The following is a 19662-nucleotide window of genomic DNA, read 5'->3' on the forward strand; positions in this document are numbered from 1 at the left end:
CTGTCCCTCCACCCTCCCAAGTATGATGTCCCTCTCTAAGGACTGGTCCCTCCTTGCAACATATTCAAAGTATGTCAGATAAAGCTTCAGAATCCTTGCCTCCAAGTATCAGCCTGGTTTAACCCTCTCCAGGATGAACCTGTTTGTTCTCCTGACAGTACATGGTACGTTTTGTACTCTTCTCCAGCACCATAGCTCAAAGGCATCAATTCTCCTTCTATTCTCCCTAGTCATTGTCCAGCTCTCTGATGCATAGCAAGTGAGTGCAAAGACCATGGCCAGTATCAGGCACACCTTCGTCTCCAGAGTGACACCATTGCTCCTCAGTACTCTGAGAGGTCCTTAACAGCAGACTTTCTCTTTATGATACATCTTTTAATTTCATGGCTGCTGGTGCCAAGAGTGTTGACTGTGGAACCAAGCAAACTAAAGCTGTTAACAATCTCAATCTCTTTACCACATATGTGGTGATTATATACATGGTCCTTATCTGATAGACTACCCAGAAATCAGATTGACACCATCTGTTGAAATAGTAGATGGAAAAACTCAGTATCATCAATCAGAAGAAGGCTAAAACCTGACTGTGGAACAAATCACCAATTACTCTTGTGCAATTTCAAATTGAAGGTGAAGAAAATATAAACAAGTCTACAAGAATAAAAACATGGCCTTAACTCTATCCCAACTCAAAGCAATCATAGACTTAGGGAAATTGCCATCTTCAGGTGGACTATCAGGTTAGACCAATAGACACTCAGATGGAGTGTTAAGAGGACAATGCTGTGGAACAAATTTGTGAGGGAATCTGCATTCCTGAAGTGTTGTGATTACTATTTTATGTGAGTTAGGTTTCATAGTGGTAACTGCTCCAATTTAATTAAGAAACCTAACCAAAATGGAGCTGATTGAATCCTGTGCTGGTTGGGCCAAGTGATAGCACATAATTGACAAAGTTAAGATGAGAATGTTTATCAGAATGAACAGTAGAGACAAAGCAGTACTCAGAATGCATTGGTTATTTACGTGTGGTGTCCCTAGGAGTGAACTAGGTGGGACACCTACTTTAATGTTTGCTTGGTCTGTACAAGCAGAAAAACTTCAGGTCAGATGAATGGTAGTCTAACGTGAAGCTCCAGAACAGAGTGACTGCTCTTCAGACGAGTCCCAAATTTGAGTCAGTTTATATATTCACAGCTCCTTGAATGAAGGCTGGGTCCCCTTGATGGAGGACCCTATTAAATAGTAAAAAAAAAAAATTTATGTTATTAACATTTCTCCCACAAAAGGATCTTTTAAAAGGACCTTTTGCAATGGTATTCATCAGACTTTCGGGGAGTTAAAGACACTATGAATTGACACAAACATATATTGTTTAAAAATCTAAAATTCATTGCTGTTGAGTCAGAACTGATTCAGAGCTGACCTTCTGTTGGGTTTCCAAGGCTGTAAATCAGACAGGAGGAGATTGCTCACATTCTCCCTTGGTGCTGATGTTAGCTGAGATCTGCCAGACCTGACTGTTGGTCTACCAGTCAAAGCAGGAGCATGTGTTGCTTGGGTCTGTCTTACTGTAGGTCTAATGAGTTCCCAAGCCCCACCTGTAGTGATCTTGGGTTTGTCGGCCACATGACATAGCTGCTACATGAACTACATGAGATTTCTCAGCTGGCTGTTTACCCTACAAATTTAGGGTTTGCCAGGCTCAATAATTTCATGAACCATTTCCTTCAGATAGATAAACCTTTCAATATGTATATATACTCTCTCTTCCTCTCCCCTCCCAGTCCCTCCCTTTCTCTCTCTTCTCTCTGAATATGTATGTATGTATACACACACACACACACACACACACATACACACACACACACACACACACACACTGCCTCTCTGTGTGTGTACATATATCTACGATATACAAGATTTACATCCAATGGGAGCTCATTACGAGTTGAAACTAACTCAACTACAGTGGATTTTTTTGGGGGGAAACATATACATATTTCGCTGGTTTTACTTAGATAACCTAGACTAAGACACACAGTCAAAGAAAACGCCAGCATACTTTAGCCATTAACCTTCAAAATTTCTCTGACAGAATAAGCCAAGATTCATTATTTATTGGAAAGCAGAAGGAGGGACAAAATAGGGTCTGATTTCAAGCCTGCTTTGACCACTTTATTCATGATAACAAAAGTAAGGTCCTAAGTTTCCCAGGCTAATGACTAAGGAGGACAGAAAAAGAATTGGTGCCTTGAGTTGTGGTGCTGGAGAAGAGCATTGAATGTACCGTGGACTGCCAACAGTACAAGCAGGTCCGTCTTGGAGAGGGTTAAGTAAAGTTGCTCCTTGGAAGCAAGGATTTTGAAGCTCCGTCTCACATGCTTTGGGCATGTGGCCAGGAGCCACCAATCCTTGGAGAAGGACATCATGCTTGGAAGGGTGGAGGGACAATGCAAGAGAAGAAGACCCCAGATAAGATGGATTGGCATGATAACTAGGGTAATGGGGTAGATGTGTTGGCGACAGTGAGATTGGCTTAGGATAGGGCAGGGTTCCGAGTCACTATGAGCACATAACATGTTCTCCAGGGTAGCAACCAACCTGACTTCTAATACCGAAGATTGCTTTTCCTGTTCTAGAACTGTAAATATTTACAGTATGTATTCTAGGAGGCAACTTTGGTGGCTGTGGCAGGAAATTGCACTGTGAACCCTAAGGCACGTGGTTCAAATCTGCCAGATGCTGCTTCAGAGAAAGATGAGCAATCAACTCTCGTGAGATTAACTAGCTCTGAAAGTATGCTGGAGGGTTAGCTATGATCTGGTCCTGAGTCCACAGTACCCTCCTCCAACACACTCATGTATGCTCTGACTTCTTTCCCTCAGCATGTTGCTGTTATTGTTATGTGCCATGTTGCCTGGACTCATAGCAACCCTACACTGAATCTGACACCTACCCCCAGTCACTGAGTCAATCCATCTCATCTGGAGTCTTCATCTCCTGTGGTGTTTCTCCACCTTTCCAAACATGATGTCCTTCTCTAAGGACCTATCCCTCCTGACCACATGGCCACAGTATGTGAGTGGGGCTTCAGAATCCTTTCCTCCAAGGAGCAGCTTCTCCTTGGACAAATAGGACAGAGCCATTTGTTCTCTTGGAAGTCCATGGCATGTTCTTCACCACCACAACTTAAAGGCATCGATTCTTCTTCAGTCATCCTTAGTCATTGTCTAGTACTCTGATGCATAGCAAGTAATTACAAAGACCATGGCCTGGATCAGGTCCACCTTAGTCTCTAGACTGACTTCATTGCTCCTAGGTACACTGGAGAAGTCCCTGACAGCATATTTTCCAGTGCAATTAGCCTTTTGAATTCCTGACTGCTTTTGCCAATAGTGCTTATTGTGGACCCCAGCAGGCTGAAATTGTTAACAATCTCAATCTCTTCTCCATCTATCATGATGTTGCCAGTTGGACTAGTGGTGAAAATCTTTTTCTTCGTGATGTTGAGTTTCAATCCATATTGACGTCTACAGTTCTTGACTTTCTGCAACAAGTGCTTCATATCTTCTTCAGTTTCAGCAAGCAGCGTTGTATCATCTGTATAACATAGGTTGTTGAGTCTTCCTCAAATCCTGATGCCACAATCCTCCTCATAAAGTCCAGCTTCCTGAATGATCTCTACCTATAGATTGAAAAGGTATGGAGATAGGATAAATCCCCGACACATTTCTGTCTTGATTTTGAATCATTCAGTGTTTCCTTGCTCTGTTCTGCTGACTGCTTCCTGGTCTGGGTACAGGTTTCGCATCAGCACAATTAAGTGTCCTGGAGTTCCCATTCTTCCCAAGATTAGCAACAATCTGTTGTAATCTACACACTCAAATGTCAAACACAGTCAATGAATCACAGATAGACATTCCTCTGGTACTCTTTTTTTTCTGCCAAGATCCACTTAACTTTGGAGATAAAGCCTTTAGTGCCATGGCCTCTTCTAAAGCCAGCTTGCATTTCTGGTAATTCTTAGCATGACTTTGGGGTTTTCTTTTCCTCATTTAATTGTCTCATCATGCCCCTGCCCCATTCATTCCTCTCCTGACATAGAATAGGGATGAAAATAGTCTCCAGTGCAGGAGCTTTGGTGACCTAGAGGTAAGGAGCTGCACTGCCAACCCAAGACATGTGGTTCAAATCCACCAGCTTGCTCAGCAGGAGAAAGATGGTCAATCTCCTACCTTTGCCTCTGAAAACCTTCACAATTTGGGAACTGATGGTACATAACAATAGCAAACTACTATTAAGAAGCCCTGATGGCTCAAGGGTTAAGGGTTCAGCTGCTAACTGAAAGGTTGATAATTCAAATCCACTCAGCTTGTCTGCATTTTGCGAAGAAAAGTCTGGTGACCTGCTTCCCTGAAGATTGCATCCAGGAAAGTCCATGTTATAGTTACACTCTGTCACTTGAGGGTCACTGTGAATGATTCCAATTCAAAGGCACCTCAGATCTGATCTGAACATTTTCACAGCTCAAGGAAGTTCTTTCATTCAAATAGCATCTCTGCAGCACCGTCTTTGTGCCAGGCACTGTGCTGGCAGGAGTGAACCCACAGTCTGACAAGTCTGGGTGGACAGCTGGGTGCTGGGGAGGGAGCAGTTCCGAGAAAGCTTCACGGAGGAGGTGGTGTCAGGATTGAACTTTGAAGGACCAATAGAAGTTCCTGGAGTGGCTGGAGTAAGATCGTCCATTCAGCAGGGCTGGCACACAGGGACGGGATAGCCAACAGTGTCATCAAAGAAAAACTGGTTGGTGAGTTTGCTTGCCCTGTGCATAAGGGGCAGAGGTAGAGGGTCAAGGCTAAGTTCAGAAAGCTAGGGATGCCAAGGTCAGGTCTGTGCAATGAGGGTAGACACACTGATTAACGAGGCTAGGGGGCGGACACTGAAGGGTGGTTTTACATCACTAGGGTAAGAAATGTGGGGCTAGGCACTGACAGGGTGGGTTGAGCAAAATTTAGGGTCTGTCCGTGCAGTTGGTAGGGCTCAGGATAAGGGACTGAGAGGCGACACCCAGAGAGGGGCCCTACCTTTCTGCCCAATTGGGATTTAGGAGTGCCTTCATACACACACCCCACCCCAAACGTAATCTGACGCTTTCTGTGGAGAGAGAGGCCAAAACTTGATCCTTGGGGCCTGGGGCTCCGTTAATGTTTAATCAAATCGGATCGTTCGATGGGGCTCTGGTGGCGTGATCTCCCCAATCCCAGGCATAGCGGTTCACGCCCTATGTTTCCGGAGCGACCTCGAGGAGCGCGTTGGCTACAGGTGAAGACAGGACTCAGCTCCAGGACGCAGTCAGCAGGAGGGAGCCAGACAGTGAGGGGCCCTGGGTCAGGTCACGGCGCGGCAGGGCGCAGAACCGAGCTCGCAGACCCGGGCGAACCCTCTCGTGCGTCCCCCGCTGCGCGTCTTCCGCCCTGCCAGGGACTGGGAGGGGCTGGTGGGGCCCGTGCACGCGTCTCCGGGTTTCAGCCAGCTCACCAAGCTCTCCTGCACGGATGGCGCGGCCGCGGTGGTCGCTGCTGCTCCTGCTGCCGCTGCTCCTGGGTCCCGCGGGCGCCCGAGCACTGGAGGATGAAGACACCGACTACGAGGAGCTGGTGCTCTCCTTGGCGTTGGAGGAGGACCGCCCAACAGACGCGGCTCGGCACGCCGTCCTTGCCCCCTTCTACCGCTGCTCCAAGGTGTGCTCGCCGCGCAGTCCTGGGACGCGGGAACCACCCGCTGCCGGGACGAATGCTGGGTGGCAAGTCTTCGCCAGTACCGGAGTCCTGTTTTGGGGGGAAAGTGAAGGCCCCGTGGCTTCTCCAGCCAGAGTGGCGGGAAGATGAGGGTGGTTCACGCGTTAGGATGAGCCGGCTTGGAGGGCGCACGGCAGCACCACGCGCTGGGCAAGGCGCGTCTAGGTGCGAGACAGACCCGGGCAGAGCACGTCCGAAGTGGCCGGGCCAAATTTCAGATGTTGGGCACCTCAGTGACTCGGGTGGTTAAACGAACTAAAGCCTGGAACGTGCTCTGAACGGCACCTGGCAAAGAGAATAAACAGGCTTGCTATTATGAATTCAGAATTGGCTCGGGAAATAAGCTCGGTGGATATAATGTGTAGTGGGAGTTGTCTGTAGTTAGTGGAGATGGGGTCCTGGAGCGAAAAGGTGCCGCTCAGGGCAGCAGAGGCTGAGAGACAAGGCAAACGTTGGGGACAGGAAGTGATTTCTTCATCCACAAAACTCGTATTTTAATACTGCATCCTTTTCAACCAAAAGAACAAGACAAAAGGCAAAGGGATGGAGTTTATTCTTAATATAGATGAGGCTGTTCTTCAAGACTTGGAGCTCTTGAAGTTGGGGCTGGGGAGGAAGGCCAGGCATGCCTGTAAGGGCCATCTGGCTATCTGCGAAATGGGGGCGGGTGGGGAGGACTGTACAGGGCGAGCTCTTTGAAGTTCTCTGTTAGCCTCTGTCTGGGGCTGTGGGACACTCCTCCCACACTCCTAGGGCTGGAGGTGCCTCTGGTTCCCATTATTTTATTACCTTCCAAGAGCTCAGGGGAGGTCTGTTGCCTAGGCTTGGAGTCAGATCTGAGTTTAAACCCTGGCACTGTCATTGTTAGCTGTGAGGTGCTAGCAAGTCATTACTCCACATCCTTGAACTTCTTATTCTTTATCTGTAGAAAGAAAGTGATGATCCTTCTGGAAGGTTATGAAGGTTTAGTAGCCAAGAAATGGTGGAATGAAGGAAAGGGCTTTCTGGTTCCTCTCTGCCCTCCCTATGGAAACCTGGGAAGAGATGACTGTAGAAGGTACACGTTTGGGCACAGCTTTAGGGACACAGGAATAAATTCTCCTGTTACCAGCTGCCTGGTCCACTCTTCCACTCTGACCCCAGTCTTTGCGAGGAGTGTTCTGGGGCAGCCAACCTTAGGTCCTCAGCACTGCCTGTGCAAGTGAATCAGCCAGCGGGAGAGATTTTCACTCAGTTCAAAGACAACTCTTTGTTCCATGAGGCTTTCATTAGCTAGGCTGTGACAAAAGTTGTTTCCCTCCCCCCATTTCACCACTGCTCCCAAATATTTGTTCTTGAAATAATGAGTACCTCATATTGGTAAGTAGGCGGCTAGAGGGGCCCTTGAATCTAATAATTAAGAATATTTCTTCCCAAGTGGATATTTGGAACAGGATCTGCTTACAGTTTGTTTGTCTTGTTCATTGAATATTTTGTGTCAATCAAATTTAGCATGACAATATTTTTGGCAGGCAGGAAAAGATTTTAGATCTACTGGTGGTGTTGTCTATAGGGAGGTGCACTGTTAATCCGAAGGCTTCACCTCTCCAGCAGTTCGAATCCATCAGAGCAGAGAAAGATGAGCAATCTCCTCCCATGTGATTATAGGTCAGCTATATGTCAGTTCTGAACAAGTGACAGAGATTTTTTTTTTTCACTGTTATTTCTGAGAAACCATGACTCAGAGAAGGGAAGTCTTACTTCCAGGGGAAAACACATTCTACACTGTACACTCAAAATTAATTGTATTTTCATTTATCATAGAGTGTTTTAGATGAGCTTTTGAAGCATAAATAGGAGTTCAAAGTTTTCACTGAGTTTCCTTTTAGGCGAAGGGAGTATCCAGAACAAAGCCCAGAGTTGGGAGACTAGGAGCACAGGTCCCTGTCTTCTGAAATGAAAAATGTTCTAAGAATGAAAAAGATTTATTGTCATTTAATTGATGGTAAAACCCGATATGAGCTGACATGAGATTATTTATGATATTTATTTATTCGCCTGTATGAATATTCATAGTCCTTTGTTTTGCTGCATAGTTAGCTTACAAGATGCTGCTGTAGGCTCCTCAGAATACCCAGTACAACCTTTCTAAAATCCAAATAAATTCTTAATTTTTAAATCCATTCGACCCTATTGTTTTAGGTAAGAGACTGTGATCTCTCCTCTGTATATTGAAATGTGGGAGATGAAGCTGCAGAGGTGGGTCAAGGCAGAAGCAAAAGGCAGCCTTGCCTGCTATAAGGAGCTTGGCCTTTTCCCATCAGTCTGTGGGAAGCCACTGAATGTGCTTGAGCAAGTGAGCGCCTCAGGGCAGAAGGAGCCAGCAAGCGCTAACAAAGATACACAGAGCCTGTTCCACGGCTTTGAATTCTTCCTCTTCCCACTCTGCCTTGAGAAATGCTGTCTTTGCTCACTCCGTCATTTCTTCCATCTCTGCAAGTTTGCAAAGTGTCGGGCTGTGTGTATTATGTAGTCATCTCTCTTAGCCTTCCCAGCAGGTCTATGGCATGGGTATTGTTGGCTGCGTAATACAGAGGAGGCATCTGAGGCGCAGAGAGGTTAACAACTTGTTCACAGTCAGTCAGCAAACACTGGGGTTGAGATGTGAGGCTACAACTTTCTGTCAGGACTTGCACCACTAACCCAAAAGCAGCACCTCTCCGGTGGTTGGTCTGAATGCACGAGTGGCTCTTAGGGATAAAGATGGGCAATCTCTTCCTGTGCAATTCACAGCCTCTGAAAACCTGCTGGAGGGTCAGCTATGACTTGGGTCTGACTGGATGGCAGTGAGAGAGAAAGCCCATTTGTGGCAGACTTGCGTGGCACAAACAGTTGTGCACTCAACTCTGAACTAAAACTGGTTTGAACACCCTCAGGTGAGCCTTGGAAGGCAGGTCTGGTGATCTGATTCCAAAACCTCACAGCCTTGAAAACTATAAAGCTGTTCCACCCTGTGCACACAGGGTCACCATGGATAGGAAGAGACTAGATGGTAACTAACATCACCCTCAAAGTAAACACAAGGGCTCACACATACATGGTCTGATAAGTGCCTGGAATTAAAGATGTGAGCCCCTGATGTTTCCCTAGCTTGTCTCTGGAGGGTAATCACGGCTGCACCAGAATGGAGGGGAGGTGCTCTATTCTTAATAGGGCACAGGGGACAGTCTAGCTAGGAAGGCCTTCATTCATAGCTGGGTAGCCTCCAAAGGCATATATGAGTGTGGGCTGCGGGTCCAGAGGAGAACCTGCTATTGACTGTGGCCCACAGTTTGATTTTCGCCTTACTGCCAACGAGTTGCATAAACTATGTCAACACTAATAGTTGGCCAGTGTGTGGTTTGGGAGGGTTTTTTGGCTCCTGATTTGCTAATTTCTTTTTTTTAGTTTATTATGCTTCATTGTATGTGTTGTGCCTGTTTATAGTAATTCTTTCTAAATGCATATGGGACACAAGTTCATGTGGGCCTTTTTTCTTTCTTTCTTTTTTTTTTTTAAATGTTATCGTGTCACTCCTCCCTGCTCTGGTTCAGGATGCTTGGAGACTACCGGGCACCTATGTGGTTGTCCTGAAGGAGAAGACTCACCTCTCACAGACGAAGCATACTGCCCACCTTCTGCAGTCCCGTGCTGCCCACCGGGGCTACCTCACCAAAATCCTGCACATCTTCCACGATCTCTTCCCCGGCTTTGTAGTGAGGATGAGTGGTGACCTGCTGGACCTGGTGAGCCTCCCGGGCTGGGAAACTCCTGAGGGGGCTGTGCTATCACCTCAATCCTGGGGATGGTCCTTAGCACATCCATCACTGAAATTCAGAAGGAAATAGCTGACGTTTGTTGAGCACTTCCAGTGTACCAAGAACAATGGCTCCTGCGTTTATGTGTAGAGCAGCCTCTACACATGACAGGCTGCATACTTTCATCTTCATTTGAAAGATGAGGAGACCGAGGTTCAGGAAGGACCACATAGCCAGTTAGAGGCAGAGTTGGAATCAAACCCATAGTCAGCCTATGCTTAGGAGAAGCCTGCAGGGAAAAAGTGCATGTGCCGCTCAGTGAGACTCAGAGACTGGGGAAGAAATTGCTTATTATATAATTTATATTATACAAAGTTGATGCTCTCTGGAGTTAGGCTCCTCCTCTAGGACAGGGTCTTCTGCCAAGCTTGGCCCCAGTGTCACAGCTTTGGTGAAGTGACAGGAAGGAGGCTGGGTGGGTAAGAATTGCAGGTCCTCCTCCTAACTGTGGTCATATGGGTTTTTGTTTGTCTGTTTTTAAATGTTGTTATTATTATGAATTTTAATGAAAGTTTACAGAGACTGAGGATTTCCGTTCATTCATTGTTGCACTTTTCTCGGTCCATATGTCTTTAATGCAAATTCCCATTCCCACTCTACTTGATGAAGACACACGGTTTTCATTTCCATACTGTCCTTTACTTGACTGTGTGTCTCTCAGCCTTCTACAGACACTGAGGCTCCAAGCAGGGCTGGCTCTGGTCTGGAGTTACGTGGCACAGAATGGGTAGACCCAGTTGTGTACCCAGGTGTCTCAGCTCCACTGCATGACCACCACATGGTGCAGTTCAGTTCATCCTGTGGGGCAGTAACATAGATGAGACAGAGTCCAGCCACTTAGTCTATGAGGAAGACAAGTAACAAACACCTTTAATCTATCTGCTGAGTACACACTTAGCAAGCACCCACCAACCACGTCAAGGATTCAGAGATGAAGGAGATGCAGCTCTTTCTTCTAACGTCACAGTGAGCAGGTGAGGCTGGCCCGGGATTACCAATGTACCACATGGTGGGAACTGACCCACTGCCCAGGTAGCAAGCACAAGGCTGCAGACCAAGGAAGTCTCTCAGGGGAGAGAAGGCCAAGACATTTGTCATTGAGAGCTGGGCATTGGCACCACACCAGCTCAGGTTCAAGTCTCTGCTCATCTTTGTAGCAGAGAGGCATCTCTTGCAGATGAAGTGTACCGCCCACCATTGAATATATCAAGGAAGCCTTCTTTGCCTTTGCTCAGAGCATCTCATGGAACATAGAGTAGATTAGCCCTGTTCAGTACAGGGTGGATGGTCATCAGCCCCCCAGTAAGACCCTGCACGCATCCTGTCCCCTACTTTCCAAATAGTCATGAAGTTTGTCTAACTTCATGTGAATTTTCTTTACCTCACTGAGGCTCAGTCTCCTATCTGGACTAACCACAGGAGCAGTCATTTAAGAAGTCAACGAGATAGGAAGTGTTTGAGCATTTGCCAGGCACAGAAACTCACTGGGGTATGTGAAGGGATACAAGAATTGTGGGGAAACTGAGGTACCCAGAGAGTGGGTACCAGCAATGGGAGGTGATACCATCGCTAAGTCTGGAGGGCGAGGAGAGGACATAGTAAGTATTTCCACTTCCACAGTGAGCTGGTGGCATGGAGGAGGGATGTTATCCGGGGACATGTGGTCATAGAAGGACGCAGTCACTCACTGACAGAACCCTTAAGACTCTGCTGAAGTCTCCCCTTGACTGACCCAGCTAGGATCAGGGGAACCTTGGTCTGTTGTCGGCAGGCTGAGCCTCCTGGGCTTTGAGGAGGACAGAGAAACAGAATTACCAGTGTGGCGACCATGACTTAGGAGACATATCCAGGTCTATTCAGGTCCTAAGGTCGACTTCTGCTCCAGCCTGCCTAGAGCCTGGCTATCCAGACTAGATGTCATAGTAATACTTTCTCTTAAGAGGGTTCCTCAGAGCCATGTTTGGTTTAAGGGCTGAGCTTTTAGAGGTCCAGACTGCCCAGCCTTTTTTGGGAGAGAGAGAACGCCCTGGCTTCTAGGCTGTGGTTTCCTGCAGGAAGGAACAAGGCTGTGGTTCTGGGCACCAGGAAGATGTGGAGTCATGAGTGTGACCCGAGGGCAGCTTTGATCAGGTTAGACAGGGGCCATGGTTGTACAAATTGCACTTGAAGCAGATTCCTCAGCTTCTGTCTCCTGCAGGCCCTGCGGCTGCCCCACGTTGAATACATTGAGGAAGACTCCTTCGTTTTTGCTCAGAGCATCCCATGGAACTTAGCGCGGATCAACCCTGCTCAGCACAAGCTGGATGACCACCTACACTCCAGTAAGACCCTGCCTGCATCCTGCCGCCCCCACTCTACAAGCTGAAACTGCTTGTTCTGCTCTTGGGTCTCTCATCTCTGCCCATGGTCCTCAACCTCCACCACCTGCAGGTCCTGTGCCTCCCTATTACCTCAGGGAGAAGGCAGAAACCTTTGCTCAAGTGAATCTTTTCCCACCTTCAAAAGGCGGTTGGCTGCTGTTTCCTTCCTTTAGAACGGCCCAGATCCACTTTCCTTGATGCTGCTGAATGCCATCAAGTAGATGCTGACTCATAATGACCCTCTGTGGCAGAGTAATGGCTCCATCGGGTCTTCTGGGCTGTAAGTGTGTCAGAGATGATGAGACTGGCCCAAGATAGAGCCGGGTTCAGAACTGTTGTACACAGGGTCGCTATGAGTCGCAAGGGATTCAATGACATAACAACAATAACAATCTCTACGTTTTTCTGGCAAGGAGGCAGTCGGTAGGTTTGAACTGCCAACCTTTTGCTTAGCAGCCATGCACTTGCCTGGAGGCGGGGATAAATCTGAGTGAAATCCCCCCCGCCTCCCCCAGGATCTCAGTGACTCCCAATTGTCCTGAGGAGAGAATTAAACTCTACCGAGAAAAACTCTAGCCCTGCTTGAGCTGCCCTCTCTTCTGCTCCATCTCCAAACACCAGTCAAGTTTCTGTGGTTCTATATTGGTTTCCTGGGGTTTCTGTTAACAAGTACCACAAAATGAGTGGCTTATTCAAACAGAAATATATTGTCTTACAGTTCTGGAGGCTGTTGCTGTTGTTAGGTGCTGTTGAGTTGATTCTGACTCACCCACATACAATAGAACAAAACGCAACATGATCCTACTGCTGTGCAGTTATTATAACCTCTGCGTCAATCTATCGCACTAAGGGTCTTTGTTTATTGGTTGACCTGCTTTTTCAAGCATGATGTTCTTGATAAGTGGGCAGCCACAGTGAGGAGCTGTAGGGAGTAAGCAGAGTTGACGGACCACCTCCAGGCTGCCCCTTTGAAACCACCACAAATTCACACCTCGGCTCTGCTTCCCCTGGACTTCCCAGCCTGTGACTGAGCATGGCAGGGGCACTGGGCTAGGTCAGTGCTTAATTCCTCTATGGGCACTCTCTGGGGTCTCCCATTGACCTGCCACCATGTTACTAGGCAGTGGGCTTTCTCACACACAGCCCTTCTGTTGGTTGTGAGGCCTTTCAGACATTATTGCAATGTGGGGTTCTCCCAACTCTTCTTCCTCGACACTCTCCCTCACAGGGGCCACACTGTCTGCATGTTATCCCTACCTTCTGCTCTTTGCCCCGATCCTGCTCTGGCATGTCTCCCTGGAAGTCTTTTGCAGGCTTACTTTTGTCTTGGTGCCTGTCTGTTGGAGCCTTTAAGCTGACTCAGTTAGAAACCAGAATGTGTGTGTGGTAATACTGTGATAGTTTAGTTCCAACACTACTAGCTTCTCTGTGACTAACTCCGGTCAGTTACACTCAGTCACTGTTGGCCCAGCAAGGCTCCTTGAGTGGAGAAAGCCAAGGACTTGGGGCCAGGAGGCCCAGGCTCACACATCTTCTGAGCCTCGGTTTCCCATCTGTGAGATTAGAGACCAGCTCCAATAACTCAGATGTCCCTTTTAGCTCATCCTTTATCTTCAAATTCTAAGATATCTCACAGAGATGGAACAAAAAGCTATAAATGGCCTTTATATTGTCCAAGAAGCTGGACTATGTGAGGGAGAAGAGGGCTTCAAGGTTGGAGGAAGACTTTATAACATTTTACAATATGTCAATGGTACAACCTTGCTTTCTGAAAGCAAAAATTTGAAGCAGTTACTTATAATGATCAAAGACTACAGTCTTCACTATGGATTACACCTCAACACAAAGCAAAAATCCTCACCACTGGCAATGTCACAGATGGAGATAAGATTGAAGTCATCAATGAGTTTTTACTTAGGCCCACAAATCAACACCCACAGTAGCAGTATCAACAAATCAAAAGAGGTGTTGCACTGGGTAGATCTGCTGCTATAAAGGACCTCTCCAAAGTGCTAGGAGCAAGGATTTCAGTTTAAAGACTAAGGTGCACCTGATCTAAGCCATTATATATTTCAATTGCAATGCATCTGAAAGTTGGACAATTAAGGATGACCTAAGAAAAAAAAATGATACCTTTAAACATGTTTGGTGTTGGCAAAGAATACTAAACACACATGGACTTCCAAAAGAACTAACAAATCTGTCTTGGAGGAGGTGCAACCAGGAGGAAGGTGGAGCTTTATTTCATTTACTTTGGGCATGGTGTCAAGTGGGGCCAGTTTTTGAATAAAAACATCATGATGGGAAAGGTGGCGCTTCAGAGAAAGAGAGGAAGACTGACATAGTGACTGTAACAATGGGCTGGAGCTGTTGGAGAGCGTGGGGATGGCACGGGATAGGGCAAGGTTCACGCTTGTTCTGAGGGTTGCTATGAGTCGTAGTCAGCTTGCTGGCATACAACAACAAGAACATTAAGAAGTTAGGCTCCCTCTATCACATACTGGCTCTTCCATTTGCCAACTGTGTGACCCTGAGCGTGTTACCTAACCTCTGTATACCGCCTTTCCCTGTTGTTGTTATGTGCCGTCAAGTCACTTGCGACTCATAGAAACCTTATGAAACTCATAGAAACCCTAAACCCTGCCCAGCCCTGTGCCAATCTCACTGTCCCCAATACACCTTTCCCTATTGCCCCAGTCACTGAATCAATCCACTTCATAGAGGGTCTTCCTCTCCTGTACTGCCTCTCCACGCTCCCAAGGATGATGTCCCTCTCCAAGGTCTGGTCCCTCCTTGCAGCATGTTCAAAGTATGTCAGACAAAGCCTCGGAATCCTTGCTTCAAAGGAGCATACTGGTTTAACCCTCTCCAGGATGAACCTGTTCATTTTCTTAGCGGTCCATGATATATTCAATACTCTGCTCCAACACCACAGCTCAAAGGGATTAATTCTTCTTCTGTCCTCCCTAGTCATTGTTCAGATCTCTGTGCATAGCAAGTGATTGTAAAGAACATGGCCCATATTGGGTGCACCTCTCCAGAGTGATACAATTGCTCTTCAGTACTTTGGAGAGGTCCCTAACAGCAGACTTTCCCATCACAATACATCTTTTAATTTCCTGGCTGCTGGTGCCAAGAGTGTTGACCATGGAGCCAAGCAGACTAAAGTTGTTAACAATCTCATTCTCTTCACTATCCATCCTGATACTGCCAATTGGTCCAGTGGTGAGAATCTTTGCCTTCTTGACATTGAGCCTCAGTCCATACTGAAGGCTGCAGTCCTTGACCCTCTGCAGCAAGTGCTTCAGGTTCTCCCTCAGTTTCAGCAAGCAGGGTTGTGTCATCTGCATAATGCAGATTGTTAATAGCTCTTCCACCAATCCTGACACCACACTTCTTCTCCTAGAGCCCAGCCTCCTGGAGAATCTATTCTGCATACTGGTTGAAAAGGTATGGAGATAGGACATATCCCCGGTGTACGCCCTTCCCAATTTTGAACCATGCAGTGTTTCCTTGCTCTGTTCTGATGACTGCCTCCTGGTCCAAGTATAGGTTTTGCATTAGCACGATCAAGTGTTCTGGGATTCCCATTCTTTTCAGAGTCAGCCACAGTTTGTTATGATCCACACAGTCAAATGCCTTTGCATAATCAATGATAGACAAAAGATATAACAGTATTTACCTTGAGAGGAGTTTAGAAGCTTAAATGAATTCATGTATTTAAAGTACTAGGAATAATGACAAGGATAAAAATAGTTTCTATTTGTTGTTATACTGACCACTGTTACAGCATATCACAATTACTATGATGCTAAACTGGTGTTAGTGGAGTTTCCAGACTAAGACAGGCTAGGGGGAAAGACTTGGCTATCAGCTTCAGAAAATTAGCCTATGACAAACCTTATTGATCATAATGGTCTGAACCACTATGCTTGGGATTGCTAGGAATCAGGCAGCAACTTCCCTCAACCAAGTGGATTGACACAGTGACTGTACCAATTGGCTTGAGTGTTTCAGAGATCGTGAGGATGACACAGGATATTTCAGAGTTCAGATCTGTTGTTCATAGTGTTGAATCATATTTGATTCTAAGACTCTGAATAACAACAACAATAGCACAACAAAATGTTAGCTATTATATTAATGTTTTAACTATTGTGTCGTCCTCTCTCATAAACGATGCCTTGGAAAGACGATAGCAGCATCGTGGAGGTCTATCTCTTAGACACCAGCATCCAGAGTGGCCACCGAGAAATTGAAGGCAGGGTCACAGTCACCGATTTTGAGAATGTTCCAGAAGAGGATGGGACTCGTTTCCACCGACAGGTCAGTGTCCTTCTGACTGATTTGGACAGAAGGTGGTTTGCTTGACTTCACCTCCACCCCAGAGCTTTATAGCAGCATTGCTGCCGATCACCTGGTGACTTCTGACCGATTCCTGGCAGGTGGACTTTCTCACATGCATGCTTTTGTATTGTTTGAGCAGGCAAGCAAGTGTGGCAGCCATGGTACTCATCTGGCAGGTGTGGTCAGCGGCCGGGATGCTGGTGTGGCCAAGGGCGTCAGCCTGCGCAGTCTGCGTGTGCTTAACTGCCAGGGGAAGGGCACGGTCAGCAGCACCCTCATAGGTGAGTACTGGCCACGTGTGCAGATGTGGGAGCCGGCTTTAGCCGAGAAAGCTGATTAAGGAGGCTGTGGCAGCCCTGGCTTCAGTCCCAGGCTGCCAGGGCTGCACCCTGCTGGGAGGATGGAGAAACGAAGGTCCAGAGAGAGCAAGAACATGGTTCAGGCCACAGGACGTTTTACAGCTCCACACTGCTTTCCACCCCGCCCCCTCTTCTGAATTCCTTTAAGATAATCATGTTTTACTTAGAATCGATGGATACTTAAGGGAGCTCTGCTGGCCTAGTGGTAAGATCCCATGCTGCAATTCCAAATCTGAATCGCAGTTCGAATCCACTAACTGCTCCACAGAGGAAGGATGGGCAGTCTCCTCCTGTGAGATTTACAGCCTCTGAAAACCCACTGGAGGGTCAGCTATGAGTGAATGCGACTTGACAGCAAACAGCAATAGCAGCATATGGTTTCCTCAGGAAGCTTTGGTGGCCTAGTGGGTAAAGAGTTGTACTGCCGTTCCTCTCTCGGATCCTCGCTTCCAACATGATGAAGAAAAGGAGAAACAATGGTCGTGCCAAAAAGGGCCGCAGCCACCCACGTGCAGCCTATTCGCTGCACGAACTGCGCCCAGGTGCGTGCCCAAAGACAAGGCAATTAAGAAGTTCGTAATCCTAAATATAGTAGAGACAGCTGCTGTCAGGGACATTTCCGAAGCGAGTGTTTTCAACACCTATGTGCTTCCAAAGCTCTATGTGAAACTACACTACTGTGTGAGTTGTGCCATTCACAGAAAGGTGGTGAGGAACCGTTCTCGTGAATCCAGAAAGGACCGGACACCTCCACCTCGGTGTAGACCTGCAGGTGCTGCCCCATGACCACCACCAAAGCCCATGTAAGGATTTGATTCCTTAAAAGGCTGAAGAAAAAACTCGTCTGAAAATAAAATGGAAATTACACTTAAAAAAAAAAAAGAGTTGTACTGCCCACCCAGAGGCAGGTGGTTTAAATCCACCAGCGCTTCCACGTGGGAAAGATGGGCAATCTCCTGTGTGATCTACAGTCTCTAAAAACCCACTACAGGGTCAGCTGTGAGTTAGTTCTGACTTGACGGCAGTGAGAGGTTTTTTGAAGGGAAGTTGTTTAAACAAATTTTCTTCATCTTCTTCATGTTTTCCTCTAATGTCAGGGAACTCACTCCTTGTATTACTACTGATTGGACCTGAAGGTCACCCTAGCCTGGTAGACTTGGTAGAGAGACCGAGAGATGACTATTCCAAAACTTCTGCAGGCTACTCCATCAAGTGCTTATTGACAGAGACCAGCTGAAGCCTGCAACCAGAAGAGAGGGAAGGATCTCTCATTTAGTCCAGACACTCAGTGAGGAGTTTTGTGTATCATGTTTTGAAGCTGACATTGTGATCCTTGGTAAACACTGAGGAAACTGTCCCCGGGAGGGGAGGTGGCCTGTACCTGGTCAAACCGCTAGAGGGACTGACTTCATTGGAGAAGAGGCCCAGTCTTGGCTCCTACCTTGGGTACCTATATCAGAGCCAAGGAGAGGCAGTCCTGGGGTCCTAGAGGCTGGGATGGCCCAGGATTCCACCTGGCATTGGTGAGCTCTGACCTGCAGTGTTTCTGTTTGGAGTACAAGTTTTGACATTGGGTCTTAAGCCTAAAATCAATAGGGCTCTGCCCCATGGGGCAGCTCTTATCTACTCCACTTCATTTCTAAAGCCAGGCCCAAAGGTCAGTGGCAAGAGAAGTCACACTCCCAAAATGCCCTTCTGTGAAGGTTCTTCTGGGTACAGTGGTCTTGGGGAGCTTTCTATCTCTCTGTGAGCCCCTGTCCATTTGTCTAGAGCTTCAAACACATTTCCTGTTGCAAAGCAGGTGCTCTGCAAACAGTAGATGGTACATTCATCATCCCTGGCAGTTTCCTCATGATAGATACAATAACTGTGTCAAATGCTAAGTGCAGGGATATAAATGCCCACTGAAACCCACCCACTGCCATCGAGTTAACTCTGACCCACAGAGTCCCTGTAGGAAAGGGCCCCATGGGATTCCAGGAAGCAATCTTTATGGAAGTAGAGCATCTCATTTTTCTCCTACGGAGCCACTGGTGGGCTTGAACCATTGACCTTTGGTTTAGTAGCCAATTGCTTGACCCCCTGTGTCACCAGAGCTTGTGATGTGCACACTGTAGCTGCTTAATAAATGGCCGTTGTAACTGTGGTTGTTATTTTCTACTTCCTTGTCCCGTTTGGCTCTCTCCCTGGCAAAAACCTCACTTTTTTGCCTCAGCCAGAGGTTCTAGAGATGACCCAGAGACCCAGATCCACAAAGTCCTGAGAGGTCAGCTGGATCACACCCATTTTGGCTGAGAGGCTGTTGGCTCCAGGAACCTCGGCTCCTCAGGAGTAGAGCGGCTGTCAGAACCCAGGTTTCCAGGGCTCTGGGCCACTCAGGGCCAGAGCTCACAGGCTGATGAGAGTTAAAACTGCCTCTTCATGGTTTTATATGCTCAGCTCTAAGACAGCATGGTGAGAGCTACAGAGGACAGAGGGAAGGAGGCCTTCAAGGATGGGGGTCAGGAGCCAGGGTGTGGATTCCTTTTTTAAAAAATGTGGTATATATATATATATATTTGTTGCTGTTGTGTACCATAGAGTCAGAACTGACCCACAGCTGATCATCCACTGGGTTTTAGATAACATGGGAGGAGATTTTGCCCATTCTTCTCCTGTGGAGCAGCTGGTGGCCATGAACCACATGCCCTCAGGATTGCAGAGCAGCCTCTTGTCACTAGACCACTGGAGCTCCTGTTAGTATACATTATTTTACACACACACACACACACACGCGATAATACATATTGTTGTTGTTGTTAAGTGCCGTCGAGTCGCAGGCAGCTCATAGCGACCCTATGAAGGAGAGTCCTCAACACTTTGGTGTCTTTCATCCTCTTTCCAGGTTCATAGGGTTTCCAGCCGCAAGCTATTATGGAAGTGGATGCCACTCCTCCTTCCAAGCTTGGTGTTTTGTTTT

General features: G+C 47.1%; 1 protein-coding gene across 1 annotated transcript in view; it reads left to right on the plus strand.

Moving 5' to 3' along the window:
• Positions 1-2661: 2661 nt before the first annotated feature.
• The window catches only part of PCSK9 (proprotein convertase subtilisin/kexin type 9), a 28031-nt gene continuing 11030 nt past the window's right edge, over positions 2662-19662 (plus strand). Inside the window, exons 1-6 of the mRNA XM_006879824.1 lie at positions 2662-2689; positions 5578-5744; positions 9374-9565; positions 11835-11958; positions 16190-16323; positions 16484-16625. Coding sequence (XP_006879886.1) covers positions 2662-2689; positions 5578-5744; positions 9374-9565; positions 11835-11958; positions 16190-16323; positions 16484-16625 — 787 coding nt within the window. The remainder of the gene's footprint in view (positions 2690-5577; positions 5745-9373; positions 9566-11834; positions 11959-16189; positions 16324-16483; positions 16626-19662) is intronic.

The sequence above is a fragment of the Elephantulus edwardii genome, unplaced genomic scaffold (assembly GCF_000299155.1).
Source record: "Elephantulus edwardii isolate Elephantulus edwardi_28Jun2011 unplaced genomic scaffold, EleEdw1.0 scaffold00005, whole genome shotgun sequence".
NCBI lineage: Eukaryota > Metazoa > Chordata > Mammalia > Macroscelidea > Macroscelididae > Elephantulus > Elephantulus edwardii.